The sequence below is a fragment of the Rhinolophus hipposideros genome (genome assembly GCF_964194185.1).
Source record: "Rhinolophus hipposideros genome assembly, chromosome: 5".
Taxonomy (NCBI): domain Eukaryota; kingdom Metazoa; phylum Chordata; class Mammalia; order Chiroptera; family Rhinolophidae; genus Rhinolophus; species Rhinolophus hipposideros.
The window spans coordinates 39069424-39094829 of NC_138051.1; the positions used below are offsets into that span (position 1 = coordinate 39069424).

Here is a 25406-nt window from a genome sequence, read left to right on the forward strand (position 1 = left end):
GTTCTGAAGCACAAACATGGAAATCTCTGGTTCAATGTTTGATCCGTACTCAAAGGTGTTTCTAATCTCTCCTGGCCTCCCTCCCCTCCCTTGCTCTACAAACACCCAGAGGCTGTTGTTTGCAGGACCTGCACGGGACTTGGAAACAAAGGTGAGGAGGGCTGCCCGAATCCTGAAGAAATTCACAGCCTCATGACTCCCTGTGGCTTCTGCCCAGGCCCTCTTCCTGGATCAGTGGAAACACCTGGATGGTCCCCGTATAGAGGAAGGGATGTGGTCAGGTGGTATTGGTAAGGACAAGTAAAAAGCAAGATTGCCAGTCCTTAAGCCACTAGAGACACAGGCTTTGAAGTCCTCTGTTGACCATCCTAAGCTTAGGCTGAAGATGGTATGTGATGTCCCCTTTTCTATGGCCCCCTTGACCATCTAGGTGTCCAAGACAGGCACAATCTCCAGAAGAAAGCATCTCCGGAGCAGTAAGCTGTTTTTGTTTCTCAGCCAAGACTCAGTCATCTCTACTCTCCTCCCCAAGAACCGAGGTGGTGACTAAAAAAACAACAAGCAAAAAAGAGGTGATTCAACTTCAAAATAAACCCTGTAGGCAAGTTCAGACCAGAAACTCCCAGAACAAAATGACTGCCCTTGGCCAGACCCCAAAGGGAGGGCCTGTTTCTACTTAATTTGGAGCATGAAGCCAAGACCTGTGCTGGAGTCTCAGGAAGGCTAGAGTGTAAACCCCCTTGGTGACCTGCAGTGAGTAGCAGATCCACGGAGCCACAGCAGAGGAGGGCCATGGAGTCAGCTGGGGGGCGTACAGCTACCTGATTTGAGTGCTTCCTAGGATGGTACCACACTCTCCTGGAAGTCACCTGCCCATTCCTCAATGAAGTTATGCTTCTTTGCTTCAGATGTTTTTCATCCCCAGAGAACACTCAGGATGGCCACACACCGCTCAAGAGGGGGATACAGGACCAAATGACCTTTCCGGAGCTAGCCAAAGTGGACCAACACTTCTCAAACATCCCTGGGTCTGTCAATCCTACCAATACCATACCTTCTGGAACCCTCCCAGGCATTAGAAGCTGTAGGAAGAGGCACAAGGCCCTGGCATCAGCCCGAGTTCCAACGTGTCCAGAACTTTCTGATGCTGGAAATGTTCTGTCTGTGCTGGAAATACATCAGCTACACAGATGGAGACATACATAACAGATGTGTTATACTGATTTTTTTTGTAGTCACTGATTGACTTAATTCTTCTCAATTCTTAGCTAAATTACTGTTTCCCTAAAAATAAGACCTAACCGGAAAATAAGCCCTAGCGTGATTTTTCAGGATGCTCATAATGTAAGCCTTACTGGATTTCCCCAAAAATAAGACCGGTCTTATATTAATTTTTGCTCCAAAAGACACAGTAGGGCTTATTACGAGCAACCTGAAAAATCATGCTATGGCTTATTTTCCTGTTAGGTCTTATTTTCGGGGAAACACGGTATGATCCTCTCATTGTTTTCATCAGATTCCACAGGAAGGGGGGGGAAAGAAGAGACCCAAATCGGCTTGGTGTCTTACTTTATGATGTTTATTATGAGAGCTCTTCATCAGTCCTAATTACAGGCTGTCATCTCCAGCCTTCTCCACTCTACCGCAGAGGGCAAAGATCGTCTAGGGAAGGAAGACTAGAGTTCGGGACAAATGGGTCGTTCATGTATTCCAGAAGGGAAGAAAACACACATTCTTTATTCTATTGCTTCAAACAGATGTGCAACACAGGTAGAGGGAATGGGACATACAAGCACAGCAGGCCCGGAGGGGGGGCTGGAGTGACGGAGCACGTCTCTGCTGCACAGTGGACAGCTGGCCTGATGTTTCACTGCTGCTGCCAGAGGGAGCCTGGTCGGAGCTGGAGCAACCTGGGCCAAGAGCAGCCCTGCTTCTTGGGGCTGGGTGTGGCCCGTTGGGACGGTGGCTCATGCGAAGGCTGCTTGGCCTCCAAAACCTGAGCAGAATCCCCTGTCTCTGTGAACAGGTGCTGACGGCACACCCTCCGTCCCTGGAGACCCTCCACAGAGCGTGCCTGGGAGAAGCCTAGTCTCTCAGCAAGTTGGTCTACAGCACAGGCCCAAAACAGCACAGCACTGCGGTTTAACAAGTTTCACATCACGTCAAGGAAAGGCCACTAACACAGCGTCAGCACCGTTACAGACACGGAGGCAACAGGACTGCACGTCTGCAAAACCCCAGGGAGAACAGCGTGCAGGGCCCGCTCCCCGCCTGTGCTCACCCTGCCGTGCTGGACACCTCCTGGGCGCCTTTGGGACGCGCTGCGGGGGGCAGGCTCACCCCCACCACACACACAGTGCTCCGCAGACCTGGCGGTGGCACAGTCCATCCACCCACGTGCTGCTTGCTCTCCTGCCTCCTGAGCACTCGCCGTCTCCAAGCACCTCGCAAGCACGCGTGACATCGCGTCACCGTCAGTGCCTGATCTGACCGCTCTGTGCGCAGCAGGGAGCCACTACCAACAAGACCCCAGCACAATCCTCCAACCCTGCGAAACAAAGCTGGAGAACGATGGCCAGGCCACGCTGTAAGGTACGGAGATGACACTGGCGGGAAAGACAAAGGCACCCCAAGCACAATGCACTCCCTTAATAATAAACATCACAAAACCGAACCAGCCCGCCGGCGGCTGGCGGGTGACCCTGCAGCAGGAGTCTCTGTGGACAGCTGCCCCAGGGGTCACAGACCCGGGAGGTGCTCCATCCTCAGGGCTACCGACATCCTCAGCCCCGAGGGGAGGTGCACTAGGCCTTTCCTGGGCCAACGGCGGTGCTCTCCAAAGCTCCTAGGCATAGAGCGCACAGGCCAAGGAGGAACTATGTACAACATACGTGGCAGTCACATCCCTAGAAAACAGGACTTCCCCTTGCTTCGCACTTTGCCTTGTTTAACTATTATTCCTGGTGCCAGGAAAACGGGAAAGAAAGCCTGGGTGGAGCAGTGAGGGGAGAGATACAGGAAGAAAACGGTGAGAAAGAAAAGGAGACTGGAAAATAAAGAGACGAATGGGGAGGCTCCTGGGGGGACACAGGGTGGTGTGGCCGTGGAGAAAAGACTGTCGTTACCTAGAGAACCAGCGTTGGGCCTTTGCAGCTACACGAGCTTTGGTATTGCTCTCTTGTCACAGGCTTGTCAGTTGTGCTGAGGGCTCTTTGTGCAGTCAGCCCTGCATGTATCTTAATACAAAACTGAATAAACAGGCCTGGGGTTACAAAAGCTCAAGACAGTTTCCTTCCTCGGGAGACTGGTATGCAAAGGCAAGACGGTGCCCGTCGCCACCTCCTCAAGTCCAAACAGGTGTTAAGTTCTCTGGAACTGCCTGTGACAATGGTATAGAAAGTACAAACTAGTCTCTTTTTCTGTTAAAAAGCCGGTGACACCAGACCACGAGTCTGATTAAAACAGAGATTTCCAGGGCTCAATGGAGCCAGTTGTGTCCAAATGGGGAGACACCTGGTGGTGGCAGCAGTCCCCGATTCCCAAGGCCGGTGCCCCTTCCCCTCTGTGGGATGGCCGAGCTGTCCCTCTGCTGAATCCTGGGCGTTCTGGGCTCAGGTGTCTGCTGGGTGTACCTCTTTGGAACAGAAGTAGTGCACGACCACTCCATTGGGGTATCTCGCAAATGCACTGCAGGGAAAGCACATGAGTGGAGTGACGACTGCCCCTAAGACAGTGCTTCTCACCTGGAAAAGGCACCTTACCTGGGAGCAGCCCAGCACAGCCCACCCTCACCCCAAAAAGCAGCCTGCCCATAGGGTCTCTGGATTTACGCGGCCACCATCTCTGTTCAATAAGCGGGCAGAGGATGAGGTCCATGGAGTTCGAGTGCATGGGAATAATTCCTGTTTAGGCATCAATGTGAAATCCACAGGCAGAGGGCGCAGTCCGCCAGCCTGGCTCAGTACTGGCTTACTGAGACCCTCAGAACAGATCTCAGGCTAATTCTCACAAAGGACACAGAGTTAGGTCTTTCTAAAGAAAAGGATTCTTCCAGCCATGTAAGAAAACGTACAAATCACCCTCCTCTGAGGGAAAGGGGATCAACTAGAGCATAAGCCCTAAAAGAGTAAGATTCTGGCTCAGCTATTTCCTCAAATCATGAGGCAGCAGGTTGAAAGATCTTTTCCTGCCTTCAAAGACGCATCCTTAAAAGATAAGGACTTTCTCCCACACGCAGCTCTCCACACCCACTGGCTCCATCGCAATTTCCAGCTGCCAGTGGGGAAGGGCTGGATGGGCAAGAAGTCAGCAGCCCCTTGCGATCCACTTTAAAGTCTCAGAGCCCACCCCAACAGATAACATGGACAGCCCTCTGGGGACTCAAGAACTACTCGTGCCCAGGACAGTCAGCAGCCAATCAGCAGCCATGCTTTCCGCTGGGGTTATAGGTCAGACCTCCACCTGAGCACGACCCACCCCAGAGGAGACCCTGCAGAGCTGTGGAGGCGGCTCACCTGTTCCCAATCTTCTTCTTACACACCGTGCACACCTTCTCCTCCGTGATGATGCACTTCACCTGCTGGTGTAAAATCCGCTCTTCCTGGACCTGGGAGGGCAGAGAGATTGGGGAGGAAGTCCCATGAGCTGACCGGCAGAGATTCCCCTAATTGAAACAGTTACAACTAACTGTCAAGATGGTTCAAGTTGTGTTCAAGGAACACAGAGCCCTGCCATTGTCGAAAGAAGCATGTGGTAACTGTCTTACCCTAAAAAGTAGCAGCCCACCCTGGGGTTTGCAAGGTTCATACCCGCAGGAATTCTGCATGGAGAAGGTTCTTAAGCACTTGATTGAACCGTTTCTTTTGTGCATTTTCTTCTAAGACTTTTTCCAGAAAGATGCGTATGTCATTAATCAGAGTGTTTGCTGGCAGGAGGTTGAGGGCCTATGGACAGACACAGAGATGGGAACAGGGTGAGGCGGGACAGAAGTGAGATGTGGAAATAGCTGAAGCCACAGAGCTCGCGAACCCCAGGCCCCTTTCCCATCCCCTCTTCTCATTCAATGTGCCCAGCAAATGCTCTCCATTTCCCTGAGAAGAACTGACCTTCGTGGTGTCTAGTTTGCTGTGATGCAGCTCGAGGACCTGCAGGGCGGCCTGGAGGTTGGCTTGTGGCTCCAGCAGTTCCAGCTTGATTGGCCCCAGACAGTGAACACTGGGGGGTGACAGGTACATCCGGAGCAGGGACAGGTACACCTGTCTCATACAGGTATAAGCCACGTACGTGAGGATGGCAGCAAGCCTCCCAGGCCCCACAGCATGACCACACCTAAAGCTAAGAGGGTAGGTCTACAGTAACAGGTGTCATGGGACATTTAAAACTCATCCTTTTCACCTTTTAAATGATTTTGGTAAAGCAGTCAACTGAAAGTGTTAAAAAAATTAAGGACTGTGGTTTCCCTGCGAGAAAAAAGCAATTGCCTTGTATTTGTTAACTGCTGACAAAAATGCCAACATTGCAAAATGACTCAGCTGCCTCATTTCCTCTGCTCTGAAGGCTGAACCCCTGTCATGTTTTGGGAGGTGAGGATTAAGCCAAGATGAGATGCCGCATTTCCTGCTGGTAGCAGTACTACAGGGTTTCTCAGCATCAGCACTCAACATTTTGGCCTAGATAATTCTTCATGGGGGCTGTCCTGCGTGTCGTTTAGCAGTGACTCTGGCCTCTACCTCCTAGATTCCAGGAGTACCCCACCCCCAGTTACGGCAATCAAAGAGAAATGGACAAATCAGTGTGTAATCTAGACCGAGCACGTTTGTGCACCTTCTCAGAACCATCAGATGTTCTTTCTCAGCAGGCTGACCACAGCATTTATTACACAAGGCAGGATTCTCTTGAGAGTAAAGGGACCATGGTGCGACTCATAATGATCTGGAGGACAGCAGATGGAAGCCAGAACTTTCCCAAGCAAACCAGGACATATGGCCATGCTGCCTCTCCCTCAATACACAGGCAGAATCAATCAGTGCTGACCCACAGCCTGTCCTGTCTTAGCCACTCATTCATACCAGTGTCACCTCTGGTGTAAGCGAGGCGATTAGGAATGCTAAGAGGGACAGACATGCACACGTGCTGCGCCAGGGCCAGCGTCACTACTTACATCTTTGTTGCCATCTTTGTTTTGGTCATAATGCTTGTGGCAGTACCTGCAAGGGAGAAAGTGGTGAGACAAGGCCGAGGGAGGTCGCTCATCCATGCTGCCTGCACGAGCAGCCTAATGAGAGCTGAAATCCGAGGCCAGCACAGGGGGGCTTTTCACTCCTGCTGCAGAGGGGAGGAGGCCGTCTTAGCCTCTCATGCCTCTCCTCGCTCTAGGGGGCCTGCTTTTAGGTCCCTTGGGAGGGGGGGTGATGTGGTCAACGTACTCCTCAGCCATCTTTGTATCCTTCAGGACGTGGACATACATGAAGAGAGCTTGTTCATGTTTCCCCATGCGTCCCAGCAGTAGTGCACGTTCTTCTAAGAGGCCTGTGAGGAAAAGGGGATGTGAGTAACCACTGCCGCCATTATGCAGGCACGAGGCCAGGGGCTAAGCTGTCAGTCAGATGGAAACTGGATAAAACATTTTTATTACTTGGGATTTATTCCAGGGGAAAACTATTAAAATATTAAAAGGGGGGAAGGAGCGTTTTAGGAGGTACTTTATCCCATCTTTTTTGTGAACACTTAAAACAGGGTCTGAATAGTCATTTCAATAGCCAGGTGCACAGGAAGTACCTATCATGTGCCAGGCACTTGAAAAGCTACACAAACTCTTGGTCTGTTCTTACTGAGCTTACACATCACACAGATTATGCCAGAATACAAAAATTGCTAAATGATGAACGTGGCCAAGAACATGGATTACGGTAATACACAGGTTTGAACCTGGCTATCCATTAGCAGGTGGTTCACACCCAAAAGCAACTCCTCCCAATCATGGTATGAAAGTAAGTCCTCAGAGGGTACAGAACAGGAGCACCGGCCTGAAACATGTGGTGTTTCCCTGGCTCAACTGGTGAATGGGAAAGATCAATTTCTGTATTACCTTTAGCTGAAGTGGCTTCTGGACCCAAGCAAGACACTCACCATCAAAAGGAAAATCACAGATGAGCCGGCCTGGATCATAGTAGCTGGAAGTTTCCAAGAACATAAGGAGCTTCTGTCGATATTCTCCCAGTTCACCCTCTTCCTCTCCAGCAGGGACTGGAGTTTTGCCTTTAAGGGAAACCAAGCTCAACATGAAGGGATGCTGTCAGGCAGCAACATGGGGTCGTCAAGAAAAATGAGGGGATGGGGTTCAGTGATGTCACCACAATGATCAGAAGGGGCCTCCAGAAAAAAAAAGGGGGGGGGGGTGGGCCTCCAGAGTGGATTTCAGCGGTTTTCTTATGGTCTCTACATGGCTCCCAAACATCAGCTTGAGGTTAAAAGAAAAAAAAAAGGCTGCCTGGAGAAACACACTGGTAGGCAAACCTATTTCTTATCTTGAAGACAGATATGCTCCTTGCCCCCCCCTCCAGAGATGACGCCCAGAGATGTCCAAATGCAGGCTGAGTCTGGAGTCTCATCCAGGCTGGGACTGCTGAGTCTCACATGCTGGGCTCCTCTGGGAACCTCCTGCCCACCTGAGGCCCACAGAGAAGTCTGCTTCCCTATGTCACACACAGGACCCTCGGGTCCCAGCTCGCCTCTAAGGCCTGGTGCCACATGGCTTTCTGTGAGAACTGGTACCTGCAGGGAAGGACAGGAGATACTCCTTCATCAGACCTTGCACCTTCTCACAGTAGAGCTGGATCAGGCAGTTGTGGAACCGAGAGCCCGTCTCCTCCCAAATGTGGATGACGTGTTCCTGAGGTGAGACGTAGGTCTGTCTGGTACCCTCAATGCTATGACCCAGCCACCCAGTCTCCCTCACATTTTTAAGGCCCAACAGGTCCCATCCAGATTGTCCCCCAATTAAGATGCAAAGATTACCAAGGGATAGCTCTTCTAAGACCACTGGGAAATTTGGCAATACAACCCAGCAACATTGGGAATTCTTTTCTTGATTTCCAATCTAAGCTCTGCTATTAATTTAGTCTCATAAGCCTTCAAATTAGCCCACGTAATTAAGGTTAAATATTTGCATTCTAGTACTTAAAACCGATTTGGTTGTCCCATGGTCACAGTTGAGTTAGGTTGTACAAATATGACTTTGAAATGTTTTTCTTGAACATGCTTCTCTTTTATCTCTCTGTACTTTACCTAGGTTTAGAAGGTATCAACAAAAAGTGACATTTTCAGTTTGGCCTACTGGGATTTCTTTCTTCAGAGAATGTTGAAATAACCCCCTTACTTACATTTTTTTTTTTTTTTTTTTTTTTTCCCCTTACTTACATTTTTACCAATCCCCAAGTGACACAAACCCCAATCTGAACTGCCTAATAACTGACCCACATGGTTCTGGATCCTGGGTTTGAAGCTTTTTAGTTCTGACCAAAAAATATCTTACCAAATAAGGAATAGCCAGACCCTTAAAATTTTCTACTAAGAAGCCGAGCACACGGTCTCGTGGCAGGGACTCCACCTCTGGGAGGTCTTCGGTAAATATCTGTTAAAACAAACCCGAGCTCTAGCACAGAACCACCTGACTGCAACGCGTTCACGCGAGTGGAGGGGTCGAGTGGACAGACTTTGGGAGGGGAAAGGGAACACAAGAAGGCATCCGCAGCCAGTCAGTGTGAGACACACTGGGCCACAGGTCTCCTGATGCCTGTGACGGCTCTTTGCACAGGCACCAGACCTGCGGCCTAGTCTGCCCCACAATGACTACACTGTCACTTCATGTTTCCCAGTCTGCTCTTCTGAACACCAGATAAAACTGCACGAATCCATCCTCCTCCTCCATCCATCGCTGTCCTGAGTACAATCAGGACCAACCGGAGTGCCAGAGAACAAAGACCTCCCGTGACCTACCTTTAGGCCATCCTCTGGAAAGTCTCTCAGCACCCACATTGAGTAGGAGAAAATCAAGTGCAGGTTTTCTGTGCCTAGGAGGAAAAGACTTGTCTGCAGGTGAGGCCCACACTGCCCATAGGACGAGGAAGGCAGGTGCCCAGGCTCCCCAGAATTTATTTTCCGGAGAAGACAGCTCTGTCTAAGCAACAGCCACTCAGGGCTGCTCAGTCCCCCTGAACCGGCTCATTATCAAGGGGCTGTCATGGTAATGAGACAGCTAGGGGACATTGGGGGACTTTTACTCCAGTTGGAGGCACAAAGATGGGGAAACATAAGTAGGGAAGGGACTGCCCAGGCAGGATCAGAGATGGAGGGAGATCAGGTCCGTTTGAACACAATCCCTTTCCCACTCCGCTTTCACAAGCTGGACTTACCCAGATGCTGCAGATATTGCACTGTCCTCTCATGGCCTTTCAGAGGGGAGTTTGCTTTCTTGGACTGGTCCACCAGCACCTGCAGAGCTGGCCACGAAACCCAAGAACATGGGCGTGAGACTCTTCCAGAAGGCTCATCCCCATGGGAGGTTTAGCATCTCTGAGTTTCCCCTGTCAATGTACAGAGACCCCCCGAGATCAAAGGAAGCCCTGCCTCCAATCACCTTTCTCGTGGAGCCCCTTCTTCTCGTACAGGATTATCAGCTCACTGTACTTGTGAGCTTTCTTCAGCACATGTTCACTCTCTTCGATGTGGCAGTGATTGTTCTCCAGGCGCAGCAAGGGGGCCACCAGGGCCACGTTCGTCTGCAGAGGAAGCAGGACTTCAGCGGAAACTGCTTCCTGGGGAGCCGCACCCTGACCCAGCCAAGGCCCACTACAGGCTGAAAGGCCAGGGATGTGAGACAAGCAAGAGAAAGCAAACCACCGCTTTTCAGGACCACAGGCAGGGGCTCTTAGAGCATTTATGCTCTTTCTACAACATGTTTTAATGGTTTGTGTTTGTTTCTTTGGTGGGGGGAGAATTTCTTTGAGAAAATACTGTTCACCTTGTAGCACTAACCCTAATCGTACAGAGAAGAGCAGCCCACTGGAAGACCCTGGGTCAGTGTCTTGCCTTATCCTCTCAATTCCAAGAAGCTCAAAGGCATCAGGCAAAGACTAGGGGGTTCCCATTATCAAACATTTCACGTTTACTAGCAGCAGGCACCCCAAAGTGGCACTGCCCAGTTTCAGGGGCCTGGAGGATTGTGGGTAGCCGTCCTCGGAGCACTCACATGAAGGTAGCACTTGAGCAGGGTGGTGTCAATGATCTGCAGCAGCTTCTTCTTGGATTTGATGGTGGGAGTGCCTTCCATGAGCGGGGAGGTGCTGGACTGGTGATCAGAGTCATTCAGCTTCTTGACCAATTGGCTGCGTTTCTGCAAAGACCAAAAATGTGGGATCAAGGCCAGGACTACACTTCCTTTATCATCTGATCTGATTCCAGATAATTCCAAATACCCCCAAATCAGCTCACACCTATCCACACCCCGATCTCACGTTAGCGTACAATTTTTTTGAAGTTTTAATATTCACAGTCTCTTTAAAATTTAAGTATATTTACGATATATTGTTCAATTGTGCATTACTGTTACACTTCAACTCAGATGACAATTCTTAAAACATAGAATCATTTGGTTGCAGGAAATTTTAAAAACTGAAAATGACATATTTTTGTTACAGAGATATGACAGATTGACGGCGTGCTCAAGGAAACATTTTCAAGCACAAAATGTATATATTAGGATCAAATTCTATGGAATGTGAATAAAAATTCAAGGAGTAAAATAATCAATGTTAAATTTTATTTTTTGAGAAAAACGTAAAAAAACATATAACTGAAATCCACGGAGCGTTTTTAATGGACCATACACGATGCTAAGATTCTCCTTGACACGCAGATCTTCCTCATTTAATCCTCAGCAGGCTCCCTGTGACAGTACACATTTTTTATCAGGGATCAAAACAGATGACTGCCAAATTGCCAGAGATGCACTAATAATTATTAGTGAGTATTTACCACACACCAGGCACTATGCCAAGTACTTAATACCTTATCTTATTTTAAACCTAAAACAAATGCAGGTATTATTGTCCCCATTTTACAAGTGAAGAAACCGAGGCACAGATATTAGATACCTCATAAGTAGCAAAGGCAGATTTCAAATCAGGGTCGGATTCCAAAGCCCACGTTCTTATTCTTTTTTTAAATCAACTTTATTGAGGTATAAATTATATACAATAAAATGTACCCCTTTTAAGTGCACTATTAGATGCAGTGTGACAGATATGTACTAAATGCATGTACTCACCAGCCCACTCAAGGAACAGAACATTTCTATCATCCCAGGAAGTTCCCTTCCCAAACAATCCCACCCACCCCCTAACTCACTGATACAATGTCTATCACTAGAGATTCGTTTTTACCTATTCTAGAACTTCATATAGTGAAATCATCCAGTTTGTATTATTTTGTGTGTGGCCAGGCCCATGGCCTTACAGGCGCTACTGTCTCTCGGGCACAATAACAGTGATGGTTAACTTCATACATCGCAAACATCAGTGGGGACTCTGGGGAAGAATGTGTGCCTGGAGTCCTAAAGCTAAGATATTGTAAATCGAGGGCCTTCTGGAGAGCCAGAGGCTTGGGAGACATTCTGCCCCGGGAACCTTTTCCATTTGACACATGGGCTATGCAGTGTGCTGAGAGAGACAAGTTCGTGTGTTCCTTACAGGCTACCAGCCACAGCTGGGCGCTCCCAGGACCCAATGTCAAGGAAGTGTCAAGGCTCTGCCTGCCCGATCAGAGTGGAGGGACACCAATTGACCCAGAAGAGGTGGCAGGAAGCTGGCTTACAATTTTCCTATAATACTTCTCTGTGCCCTTACAAAGGTCTGAAGAACACTTAAAAGGAAAAAATGTACTAAGTTCTCTGACTCCGAGTGGGTGCATAGGAAATACATAACAGCCTCCCGCAGAAGAAACGTGGGGTTAAGAAGCTTCAGTGAAGACATTAGTTTTAGTTGACTTTAAAATTTCACTTATCTGTCCATAACAGTAAATTGAAAAAATTTAAATCTAAATACTTCCCCTAAAAAACAACAACCATGTTATAGAAGATTATTTATTGACAAAAGATCTTTCTCGATATATGGCTCAATATTTTAAAAGTAAGCTATGAAACAATATATAGTTTTATATCCATTTGTAATAAATAAACCAACAAATAAATAAATAAAAACGAATTCACAAATACATATAAAAGTCCAGAAGAACAACACTGAACTATTAGTTACTTTTCTCTGGGTTCTAGGGAGTAATATAGGTCATTTGTATTTTTTGCTTTATGCTTTTCTGTGTTTTTCCAAGTTTTCTGCATTGAGCAGGTATTTTTTCCAAAATTATGTATGCTAAAAGGTTGTTTTAAAATACTTATTCTTTTCTATCAACTAAAATGTACTCCTTTTAGTTCCTGAACAGCTTAGTTGTGAACTTGCAGAAATCGAGTATGTTTCTTGGTATCAGGATTTGGCAAAACAAAACAAAACAAAACAATAAACAAAAAAAACCCAGCTCAACGGTACGACTGCGCAAGGAGAAGCAGCAAAAAGATATGTGCCACTCAGACTTAACTTCTACAGCATTCCCTTATGTAATGCCTGTGGCATACAGAAAGCCCTTAATTCTCTGCCAAAAGGAAGCAGGTCTTGGAACTCCCAGGTGAACTCTTCCATACACCTCGTATTATACTGACCTGTGTCAGGTAGTCAATCAGAGCCAAGTGAGCCTTCTCCAGTTCAGCCCCGGAGAGCACAGGCAGTGGGTTAGGATACTGCAGCTGCTTCCTGTAGTCTGTGGGCAGCAGGTCTGGGTACAGGCCCATCACATGGGTGGGATCTATAGAAGGTAAAAATGATTCCCGGAAGAAGCACAGACATCGAAGGATACAATAAAACAAGTTCCAGACTGATTATTTTCAAAAAAGAATGACTCTAAGTTCACACTCAGTGGGCTGGCTATACGCTTATAGTTTGAGCTCTATTTATATATATTTTACGAAAACATCACAAAAATGGCACGACTGTATTTTAAGTCACAGACACATACACACACACAGAATTAGCACTGAACATGTATAAACTCTCTTAAAGTACAGGAGAAAAAAGTTTCCCAAGGGAAAATTGATAAGACATTGAAGTTGAAAAGATCAATAAAGTGAAAAATAAAAAATTGTATGTCAAAAAAGGAATAGTACTAAAACAAAAAGACCAGACAACAGGCTAGGGCAAAAAACTGCAGCACATATGGCAAAAGGCTAATAGGTTGATTACATAAAACAAATTCACACAAATTGGTAAAAAAAGCCATTAGATTTCATTAAGTAAATGGGCAAAAGACACGAACAACTAACAAGAGAAGAATATAAATTAGTAGGAAAATGTCCTGCTACATTAAGAATCAAAGCATTAGCAATGTCAAAAAGGTGACATATTTATATCCATTTAATTAGTAAAAAATTACTTTTATACAAGTGCGTACAATGTTGTGAAACTGAATAACCCTTACTACACTGCTAAGGCAAAAAATATTGCTACCTCAAAAAAAAACACAGCACTCAGACTCTTTAATTCCACTTCTAGGAGTTGATCCTAAGAAAACAGTCCAAAAGATGAGGGAAAGCAACATCTCTATGAACAAGTAATGTTACAAGCATTACTTGTAACTGCGATTTCGGAAACAATGTAGAATTCCTTCAACAGAAAAATAAAGTATTTTTCGTTCAACTGATAGAGTATTATGCAATCATAACAAATTGTAATTATGAAGGGTCCCAGCAACATGGAAAAAATAGCTACAACAATTTTTAAGTAACAAAAGCTATGAAAGTGTATTGTGATTGTTAAAATGTATACATGATGAGAAGCTTGCATGAGGCAGAGACAAAATGAGAGTGAAGGTTGGAGGTGAAGTTTTTCCTTGATGTTTTAAATAACCTTTTTTACTAGTATTGCTTTATTTTCATTTTTTTAAAAAAAGGAAGAACATTCCATCAGGGACCCAATTTCTACACCCGCTGACCAGAAGAGAAATGTTACACAGCCTCGCCTTGAACCTTCCAGAATCCACATCATCCCCAAGTCACTGTGTCTGGCCACAATATTTCTGCATAGCCAGGAAGATTGTTCTTCAAGATCAGAGAATTGTGATAATATGAAAAAGACTCGCGAGAAGGGACAAGTGAACAGAACAGTTGGCAGTGCCACGTGACAGTGCACGGAGGCACAGTGTGAGCAAAGCAGACAGCTGCTGGGGACCCTCAATGAACATGGCCCTTACTGAGGCCTCGTCCGGCCTCGTCCACCTCCCATCACCAAGGTGCGTGTCAACAAACGTGGCTCTAATCACACTGTTCTACTTAAAACCTTATGCTATCACCCGAAGCCTACCAAACAAATGCATACTCCCTTGGGACATTCAAGAGCCTCTAAACTCTAGCCGCAGTGTGATCTGGCAATCACCACAAACGTCACCCTGGGCTCTGGTTCACAGGCCCTCAGACACAACTGGGGCCTCTTGCTGCCGCACTTTCCTTTACCTTCCACTTTCCTACTCGTACTCCAGGGCCCGGCTCTCCCCCTTCCTCCGGGGCAGACCTCCTCACTTACTTCTCTACGCTCCTGGAGAACTTCTTCCCACGTATGCCAATGTTTTACTGAGCCGCTTTACGTGCAAGCTCTTTGTGGACACAGAACATGTCTTATTCATCCCTGAAGCCTAGGACGGAAGACAGAGCTGGGCACTGACAATGCTCAGCTGACCCGCCTGTGGGGGCAGCGCGTTCTCTGAGTCCAGCTGAATCCCCAGTACAATGCAGACATGTAATTAACAGTGGAATCAAGTCCCTCACAGAACGAAGGCTACAGATCAACGCTGCCCTAAGCACACAGATCTGGGTCTGACGGTCCCTGCAGTCTTCCAGCCTCACTCACTGCATTTGTCCTAGCTGTTCCTTCTGCCTGGAACGCTCTTCCCCAGACGTCTGCAGGGCTCATTAAATCATCTACTTCGGGCCATAAGTGAAATCTCTCCTGCCCAGAGATGCCTTTCCTACTGTATCTTAACATGCAATCCTAACTACTATCTTTAGTACTCCATATCCCCTTTCCTCTGCTTTATTATTCTTAGTACTTATCAATTCCTAATATGTTATAATTTTGCATATTTATTTTGTTGTCTGTCCCTTCCCCATCAAAATATAAGCCTCACTACTTAGTACCTAGAATAGTCTTCAGCACATGGTAGAAGCTTGATAAAACTTTTGTTGAGTGACAGAATAAATGAGTAAGTAATGAAAATAGTATCTGAACTAATCCAACAGTCCAAGGCTCAATTTCAAGATCTAAATATGGGTTTCAAGAAATGTAAGAGCTATCTCGCTCACACTCTTGCCATTCCACACCATCACACTCAACCACCAAGACCCCAACTCCCAAGGCCTCAAGGCAGGACTCTTCTCATCAAACCCTCTTGCAAACATCTGTAATGCTTACTTTCTATTAGGTGCGTGCAAAAGTAATTGCGGTTTTTGCAATTTTTTTAACCTTTTAAACCACAATTACTTTTGCACCAATCTAATACCTTGCCTTAGAGCTTTTTATGTACAAGTTGTAGGATGCCACAAGGAAATAACTCTGGTGGTTCTTAAACATTTTTAGGATCTTAGATGTCAGAGAGAATTTGATAAAAGGTATAGATCCTCTCTCCAGAAAAACCCACAGAGGAACAAAATTTTACATCAAGGGTGGTTCAGACTTGCTAAAGCCCACTCACAGGCCCTATGTCCCCAGCAGGAGAAGACAGAGCTTCTTCCTGATTCACAAGGGGTAGAAATATGACACCCTTAGAGAGGCCTATCTGTGGAACATAAAAAAGGGAGAAGCAAGAAAGCAAACCTGGGCCCAGTCCATCCTGCACTAAGGGGACGAGGGGACCCTTGGCCTGGTAGTATGACGCCCCAGCTATTCCAAACTGTTCTCTGCAGCCGGGCCTCCCTCTGACTCAGAAGAAACATTCCTCCACAAAATTTCTGAATTCCTGATGCAGTCTTCTGACTTGGCACCCCAGATAAAGTCTGTTCTGCTATAACCTGAGTTCCTTTAATGTGAATTAGCTCATGCACAGTTGGTTAAGTGGGAGAACAACGGCAGTATGAAGGCAAAAGCTTTGCTGGTTTGCGTGCAATTTTCCCCATCATGTTAACGTTTTGAAGTGACCAGGGGCAAGTGTTCTCAGAATTAAAGAGAAAGCTTTCCTTAACTCCACAGGAAGAAAAAAAAAAAAATCCTATGGAAGTGCCCTCTTTTAGCGCAAGTAGTGGCTGGTTAGTCGCTTCAAAAACCACTACGTTATTGCAAACACCACTTTTCTTAACATTAAGTGAAGCCATCTGGGGAAGCTGAGAATAAAAATGAAGCAAAGATGTTTTCTCCATATTAATTTTTGGGGGAGTCTCATAAAGAAGTCTATACCCAGGATCAGATTTTTGACTTTGATGAAACTAGTTTCTATTAGAAGCAAATGTTCTCCCAGATTTGTACCTCACAGGAGAAAGCACAGCCCCAGGGTTTATCATGTTGGGTACCAACAACAGTGGGAATTCAATTTTAGTAGAATTGTTATTGCTTTTATGAGTGCTCTGCTTACAAAGTTGCCTAGGTTTTCAGTGGTCCGCTCCAAACTTATTTTTCTCATAAGCCCTGTTATTTTTCACATTTGTTATAGAATATAAAGTTTGCAGGACCACATTCAAGGTTTTATAGCAAAACGCCTATACTTCAAAACACATTTGAAAAAAGGGCGGCTCTGGGTGCCACGTATGAATATTTTGGCCCTTGGAAAGGGATCTAGCCTCCCTACTATAAGTAAATAAATAGATTAGTCTCATGTGACTTTGGTTAGGGTCAGCCTGTCACCAGCGTTATGATCTCTAAATTTACTAAGAATATTCACTACTGGACCTGAGGACCAGACCTTAGACCAAGATCAGTCAATAGCCAGCTGCCCCCTAAACAACACTGCCACCAGCAGACATCTCCTGCTACTGGACAGGATCCACTTGTGCCTTATCTTTCCTACTAGACTGTTCTTTGACAGCAGAATTCCTGCCTGATTATTTCTGCTTGGGGCCCAACAGAGTACACTGCACTCTCTAGGAGCTCAGTACATATTTGTGGAATGAATAAATTAAAAGGTAGCAGCATCATTAGGATTGAATTCAGAGCTTTGAGTTGGGGTTCAAGTATTGTCAGTACATGGGAAAAGGATCAAATTACCACAGCAGTTCTATTTTATTATTCCAGTGTCTTTCCAAAGGGCTGGTAGCACACTGAAAATATATGCCCCAACTGAGTTCATTCAGAGGATGAACAGTAGATACTTATGGATTTCAGGTTTCCAGCTTCCATCCCCCTTCTTATTTCCTTTTGGCAAGCTCCCTCTTCCACACCATGTGTAGTCTTGGTGAGAGAACAGTTCTAGGCACCTACCTTTGCCTTCAGAAACAGAGGGGGGGGCACACCTCTTTTCCCTCCTGTGGTGCAGTCACAGGGAGTGAAATCATGACCTAATCCTGGACAATCAGATCCCCTTGATCTTGAGAAAGTGATTCAAGGACGACAAGCAGTGTAACACACACCAACATCCTACACGCTCCTCTTATGTGATGTGGCGTCTGTGTTCCCTTGCCTGAAACCTGGAAGGACCCTTGTAAATCAACATAAATGGTGGAAGTGACGGTCCTAGAAGGCAATGAGGGCTCCACTGAGGTCTCTCAGATTGCTCACTCTGGGAAAAGCCAGTCACTCTGCCTGAGGACACTCAAGCAACCTTGTGGAAAAACCCACCTGGACAAGAACAGAGGTCCCTGCAAGCCACCACCAGCACCAACTTGTCAGCTATGAGAGTGAGCCACCTTGTGGGTCCTTTAGCCCAGTCAAGACTTCAGATGACAGTAGCCCGGATGACATACAAGTGCAACCACATGAGAAATGCCTGGCTAAGTCCTTCCCAAATTCCTAACTAACAGACACCAAGAGAGGTAACAGATGATTTTGTTATTTTAAGCCACTAAGTTTTGGAGTGGTTTCTTACATGGCATTAGATAGTGAGACAAGCTGGCAGGGGACACTTTCTTTTGAGGATGAAACAATAGGGGAGGTGGTAGCAGCAACAGCTAAGGAAGTGGCTGAGCCAGTAAAGGACTGCCTAGCATCCTCGGCACAAAGGGATTACTGGCCGGCTTCCTGTTTCCTGCTGGGGGAGCTCCCTTGGTTCCTATCACTCCTCAGCCTGGCCCCCCATTAATTTTGTGGGTCCCTCTACTTGCCATTCTCCTAATATTCCAATAAACCATACTTAATTTATTCAAATACTGCTTAAATTATCCAGAACTGGTCTCCATTGCTCACATCAAGAACCTTAACGGATATAAGGAGTTACCACAGGTCATTATTGGCCAAGGCTGAGGGAAGGTGGAAAAAAGGCAAAGCAAAGAAGAGCAGCAAAGAGGGGATAAATAATAATATGATGTAGAGTCAAGTATATATACATTGATCCTAGTTAAGCAAAAATGGAATATACAGAAATGTAAAGTTTAATAATAATAGCAAACACTTTATTGTCACTTATTAAGTACCACACACTGTGGTAAGTAGTTCACATAATCTTCACAGCCACACTGTATTATTATTTGCCCTGTCTTGCAGAAGAGAAAACTAAAGCCCAGAGAGGTCCAGGAACTCTGCCCGAGGCCAGGCAGCTGACTCCAGAGTGCCTGCTTCTCACCATGAAGGTCTAATGTCTCAAGAGCTTTTAGGACAGAGAGAAAAGGAAAGGCTTCCTGGCACTGCCCTGTGTTGGCACTCAAAAACGACCTGCTGTTTAATCCTACAAAGGTCAAGTCAGGGATTTTTGTATAGACAGCATTCAATAAACACTAGATGATCAAATACACATTTGTTGAACTGATAGTTTTCTGTTACCTTTCTCTAATGGCAACGGCAAATCATCCTGGAAAATTGGAAGTCTGTCTGTATTTATGAGTAAGACCAAATTCATGAGATGAGCACTATAAATATGTAACCACCATGGACGGCCACCCACAGGATCCTGTCAGGTATGAGGATCAGTTCAGATGAGCCTAAACTTTCCCCTTTCTCAAAAGTTTGGCGTCATCTGCCCCGTCCTTTCCAGTTTTCCCCTCTTGCCCTTAGTTCCTTATCCTAAGGCCACACCCACTTGTTACCTGTGCCAAGCTTAGCAAAGACCTGCATGGACTCATCAAAACGCTTCTGGCAGAAGAGGTTGAAGGCATACAAGTTCTTGATGTGATGGATCTGTTGCTGCTTTTCGCTATCCGAATCATCTTTCATTTCCTAATAAGAGAATAGAATAGGTAAGAGCTCACTCACTCGACAAGTACTTATTCAGTATACACTAGGTATTAAACAATATCCCTGGAGGTACAAGTGCCAGTGTGTATAGACAGCCACGTGGTATCTGCCTCACAGGCTGCCCTTACAGTCTAACCATAGACCGATAAATAATTATGCAGTTAAAATACACAAGGTTTCTACAAAATGTACCTGACCAGTACTCCTGAAAACTGTCAGGGTCATGAAATGCAAGGAGAAACTAAGAAACGGTCACAGATCAGAGAACACTAAGGACACATGACAACTAAATGCAATGTGATTTCTGCAATTCAACCTGGAACAGAAAAAAGGATATTAATGGAAAAGCTGGCAAAACCTGCATAGGGTGGTCTAGAATTTAGTTTAAAAACAAAAAAATCAAAACCAAAACAGGGTAAGAGTGATGACAGAAGCACATGGAAGGGTATACAACAGGCTGAGCGGTGGGTCCGGGAAGGATTCTCAGAAGAATGTAAACTGAGGCATAAAGAATGAGCTAGAGTTAGCCAGGTGAGGCCAGACAGCTGACAGATGGGAGGGGAGGCAGAGAGTGTGTTCCTAGAAAAGAGGACAGCACATGTGCAAGGCCCTAAAATACCGGAGAGAGAACACAGCATGCTGGAGGAATAAAAGACACAGCACAGCTGGTACAGTCGGGAAAGGTCCTGTTCACAGCAAAAGCTAAGTAAATACAGCTATTTATTATCTCTATTTCTTCCTTGTAACCTTTTCTTCCCCATGTCTTTCTTATAAGTAATCTTTACTAAATTTAATTTCTTCCTTCAAAATGTCTTTCATCTTTTTCTCTTCCTTTCCTTTCCTTTTCTGTTGCCATCACCCTTGTCCACACCATCAACATTAGCAGCACCTGGTCCAAGGTCTCCTGCTAGATGCTGTAAAGGCTTTCACAACCTGGTGCAGCCTCCTTACCTAGCTGATTCCCAGACATTCAAGCCATGCCCTCCACTCCAGCCAGGATGGGCTCCAGATTTCCTGGAAAGATTTGTTTCCACTTCTTGAGCTTTCTTGGGCTATTGAATGCTCCCTTGTTCCTGCTCCTGATTTTACCTATCCTTAAAGGGTCCAACCTTAGAATGCCTTTTCTAGCCCACAAGGAACTGTCCCTTCTCTAATATTTTGCTCCACATTTTGTCAATACTGTAGTATATAATTGCTCTCGAAGGTTTCATGTATGTTCTTTGATTTATTTAAATAAAAGATAGGTCCCTTAAGAGCTAAGATGTTATCAACCAACCTTCTTTCGTCATAGGGCAGACCACCTAGTAAGTACACGCCCAGAAAAGAGAAGGGAAAATGGAAACCCATTTCCATCTTCTCTACTAAAGATTAAACAGATAATCTGCAGCAGAAAGTTCAATTAAAAGACCCAAGACCTTCCGTGTAAGAGAAATACAGATACTGAAAATGCTATATCCTGCATGATACCCTTTTTTATTAAGTTCAAAAACTAAATACATATTCAAGCAACATATATGTAAAAAATTAAACAAAAAAATTTAAGGACATTATATATTATATGCAAAATTTTGGATTTTTGGATGGGTGTGTTTGGAGGGGACAATTTTTGGATGGGTATGTCTGGAGGGGAGGCAGAGGGATGGGGAGGAGAATATAGGTTATACAATTTCTTTTTCTTGGGTAGGATGGTGGGTGCATGGGTATTCATTAATTTTTAAATAAAAATAAAATAATATTGGGCAATGCACGAGTGCAAAATAACAAAATAGTAAGGTGCTGAAATTAAATGATAATTTTTATGGGATATTAAACATGCCCAACTATTAAGATTGGATTTTTTGTTTGAAAGCCAGAACTCATACATCCAAAATAAATGTTGCTCTTCAAAAGTATCTACTGTACGTAAATATAAACATGTGTAGTGAAATGTGTGACTACTGCTTTCCTTTCAGAAATAATTTACAAGATACTCTAGAAATTAAATTTTTCTACTATCTTCATAAAAATGTCTTCTCTTTTGGGACAGCCTGCTGGCTCAGGCGGTTAGAGCTCCGTGCTCCTAACTCCGAAGGCTGCTGGTTTGATTCCCACATGGGCCAATGGGCTCTCAACCACAAGGTTGCCAGTTCAGTTCCTCGAGTCCCGCAAGGGGTGGTGGGCAGCGGCCGCTGCAACTAAGATTGACACGGCACCTCGAGCTGAGCTGCCCCTGAACTCCTGGATGGCTCAGTTGGTTGGAGCGTGTCCTCTCAACCACAAGGTTGCTGGTTTGACTCCTGCAAGGGATGGTGGGCTGCGCCCCCTGCAACTAGCAACGGCAACTGGACCTGGAGCTGAGCTGCGCCCTCCACAACTAAGATTGAAAGGACAACAACTTGAAGCTGTACGGTACCGTCCACAACTAAGATTGAAAGGACAACAACTTGACTTGGAAAAAAACATCCTAGAAGTACACATTGTTCCCCAATAAAGTCCTGTTCCCCTTCCCCAATAAAATCTTTTAAAAAAATAAATAATGTCTTCTCTTTTACCAAATTACCACCATCTGTATTAATGACTAAGAAAGGCTCAGAATGACTTTTGGTTGTTTCCTAAAATCAAATGCACCCTCTACAGATGACAGTAATCACCAGTGGGGACGTTTAAAAGAGTAAGACAGGCCTCAGAAGTCAGAGTCCAAGCAGCCTGTGGGCCACGGGAGCATTGCTGGAACCAGATTGCGGGCACGACTTTGCTGTGAACATCATGCAAACCAAGGAGTGAGACAGTCAGAAAAAAAAAAGTGCAGCCATGCGGAATGCAGCAGCTTGAGGTGGCTGCAGAATGCAACCTGCTTGTCCAAACCCAGAAGTCCACTGTTGAAAGAGATTCTGAAACGCCCCCAAATGGTTGCATTCAGACTGTAATCTTACATTTACGATTGTTACTTTTCTCTAATATTTGCATTATCTTGAATTTTTCAAGGCCAGACCACATCTATTAAATTATTTTCTTCTATTAATTCTGTGAGGTGCTATTATTGTAAGTGGCATTCCGTTTACATTTGACAGATAAGCAAACTGAAAAACTGAAATCACTTACATAGATACTTTAAGGCAGTCAGACCCTAAACCCAAGCCCTCTGACTTTCAGCTCCATGCTTACTGTACCAGGCCAAAGTAAATATAAACAACTAAACCCAAATTACCTACTTTCAAGAATAGTGAGGAAGGCAGGTTCATACCCAAATCTCAGAAACAAGACTTACTGCAAGCTGCAGAGCCAATTCAAACTGCTTGTCCTGGAGAAGCTGTTGGATTTGGGTTGCCATGGGGACAGGAATGAGTCTCCAAACAAAATGATTGCTGGCCACATAGATAATGTTTGATCTGGAGGCAGGATTAAAAATATCAGCAAAAGAGTACAGACTTTATGATGACACAGGTGACTTTAAAGCTTTGGAATAATATGGCAGCTCAGTGAGGACAGAAATCCCTTACCCTCCGGAGGAAATGAAACGGGGCCTTTGCAATTCAATGCTCTGGACCAGAAGCCTCGGCTCAAACGTTCGGATCTCCACGTATCGAGGCAACACTGCAATGATGTAGGGAGGCTGGTGCTCTGTGCAAGAGAGAACGTCTTGAGATGTAGTTCTGGTCTAAGGCTTTAGGTTTATGGACTGTTTCAGTTGCCATTTCTAAGCTGCATTTAAATGAGATCTCCAAAAAGCCCACTAGTCAAATACCAAGCCAGGATTCTATAAATGTGATATACAAAGACAAAAAGATTGTTCGCCTGAGTGATGCCAAGAGAAATCTCTTGCACAAAAAGGATGCATCCAGCTCTGCTGAGAGTGACCTGATCCCCTGATCCCATGCCGATCGTTTCCCCCAAAGAACTGGGTGGAAACTTCGCTTGCTCCTTTCTCAGCAGCCACAAAGCTAGGCCAGGCAAAGGCCAGCTACAGCTGCCTCTAACAACTTATCAGTGGGAAATCAAGGTTGCATAACCTCTTCTTTCATTCTCTTAGGAAGGGCAAGAGAAGGGCAACTTGTTTTTTCCCTGAAATTATGCTAAAGAAAGAGTTCCACATTTCTGGCCAATATTGTTTCTGCTCGAGATTCCCACAGGGAAAAGATGCAAAAATCCACTTGATGTTTAATGGTTCACAGAGAAGGCAGCTGGATGGCGTTCTCAGCGTAGCTGTTTCCTACCACTTATGGGAGGTAGCTAGAGTGTCAAATTCACAGAAACAGAAAAGTAGAACGGTGGTTGCAAAGGGCCAGGGGACAGGGAAATGGTTGTTGTTTAATGGGTACATCAGTTTTACAAGATGAAGCTCTAAAATCTGCTGCATGACAATGTGAATATACATACTACTACTGACCTGTACATCTAAAATGGTTTATGTGGTAGATTTTATGCTGTGTTTAAACTATAATTAAAAATAAAATTTAAAAAAATGAACCACTAGATGGCATAATTGTCCTATAGAAATTTAAACTCAAAGATTATATTCGTAAAAATAGTTTCTTAGTGTGGCTAACTTGCTATGAGTTTATTTTTCTCATTATCTACTTTCTTATAAAAAGTTTCTCATTTTATATTTAAATTTTATACTCTAAAGAGTAGTATAATAAAATTTCAAAGCCAGAAGGGAACTCAGAAATGAGAAAACTGATGCTTAAGTAATATTTCCATCAATTTGAATGTTATTATTATGTTGATATTTTTCATCTTGACAAAAAAATAATAAAATTAAAAAAGCAGGTTGTTTTGTATTGAATTTTTAAATTTTCTTTTAATGCTGGCCTTATCTTAAAAAGATAGTACAATTTTCCTCAGTGTTAATTTGTATACACATGTAAAATTTCTGTCCTTTTTAAATCGTAATAAGGTCTAATTTAATAAAAAAGGTAATCTATAACAGAAACCCTTCTGGTTGTCATATCTTATCATTTGTTCAGTCTCCCCAACTCTTCAGCAGTATTTCTCAAAAACAACAGAAATGGTCTGGATCTCTTTGTATCTTCAAAACTTGGCAGAGTGGCTGGTGTGCAGCAGGCATATAATGATTGGTTGACAATGACAGTGATTCATCTATTCAATCTCACATTTACTAAATGGCCACATGTCAGGCACTCCTCAAAGTGAATCAAGACACGAGCCTAGAGCTCACGGAGCTCCTACATGAGCAGAGGAGACAGTGCAGGTGCCATGACAGAGAAACCTGAAAGGACTGTGGACACACCAACGGGGAAGTGACTAAATCTGTCTGTAGTTCAGAGAAGACTTCATAGAGGAAGTGCCACTGAACGGGGCCTTGTCCCATGAGCAGGATGCTGCTGGGCGAGAAGAAAGGAAAAGGCAATAACGTAGACGACGGCACAGTGAGGAGTCCACAATGCCTGGGGCCTGGGTGAAGTAGTAAACAGGAGAGCAGAAATATAAATGAAGTTTAAGATGGACACCATTTTAAGTTTAGTCTTCCTCTTGTCACATGGTGATTCTCCCACCTTAGCTAGAAAGCTTGTTCTCTCCTTCAATATGTTAAGGCACAGAAATGTTTTTGAGAAACACTGCTGAAGTCACTGGGCACGAACAAAGATTTTAAAACAGGAACTCGCACACTAGGGAATCAGGAACATGCTTGAAGGATATTATACACATCTTCACCTAATCTACCAAGGTTCTTCTGAAAGGAAAACGAGAGCCGCTAGAACACCATGAAGCTTCTTGTGAAGCTCTTAGCCCCTCAAACTTGTTAATATACATAATCTTGGGCCTTATAAAATCCTATCCTTATGATTTATCTTCCTTTTGGTCTACTAACCTCTAACCACCATCAGATAACCACCGTAGAACATGACACTTTTATTAAAACACTGAGGAATCTCCTGGTCTCTCCGACCTTCCCATGGACCTCTAACAAAGGGCCTATCCTTATTCCTCCCTAATTCA

General features: G+C 44.9%; 1 protein-coding gene across 3 annotated transcripts in view; it reads right to left on the reverse strand.

Moving 5' to 3' along the window:
* Positions 1 to 1717: 1717 nt before the first annotated feature.
* The window catches only part of VPS39 (VPS39 subunit of HOPS complex), a 41340-nt gene continuing 17651 nt past the window's right edge, over positions 1718 to 25406 (reverse strand). For all 3 annotated transcript variants that reach the window (XM_081049218.1, XM_081049217.1, XM_081049219.1), the window contains 17 exons: positions 22946 to 23066; positions 22714 to 22834; positions 19319 to 19448; positions 12770 to 12912; positions 10250 to 10393; positions 9638 to 9779; positions 9414 to 9500; positions 8998 to 9071; positions 8534 to 8632; positions 7774 to 7891; positions 7129 to 7257; positions 6426 to 6528; positions 6161 to 6206; positions 5106 to 5255; positions 4809 to 4943; positions 4515 to 4606; positions 1718 to 3687 (listed from right to left, as the gene is read on the reverse strand). In XM_081049218.1, coding sequence (XP_080905344.1) covers positions 3612 to 3687; positions 4515 to 4606; positions 4809 to 4943; positions 5106 to 5255; positions 6161 to 6206; positions 6426 to 6528; positions 7129 to 7257; positions 7774 to 7891; positions 8534 to 8632; positions 8998 to 9071; positions 9414 to 9500; positions 9638 to 9779; positions 10250 to 10393; positions 12770 to 12912; positions 19319 to 19448; positions 22714 to 22834; positions 22946 to 23066 — 1910 coding nt within the window. In that variant the 3' untranslated portion in view covers positions 1718 to 3611. The remainder of the gene's footprint in view (positions 3688 to 4514; positions 4607 to 4808; positions 4944 to 5105; positions 5256 to 6160; positions 6207 to 6425; positions 6529 to 7128; positions 7258 to 7773; positions 7892 to 8533; positions 8633 to 8997; positions 9072 to 9413; positions 9501 to 9637; positions 9780 to 10249; positions 10394 to 12769; positions 12913 to 19318; positions 19449 to 22713; positions 22835 to 22945; positions 23067 to 25406) is intronic.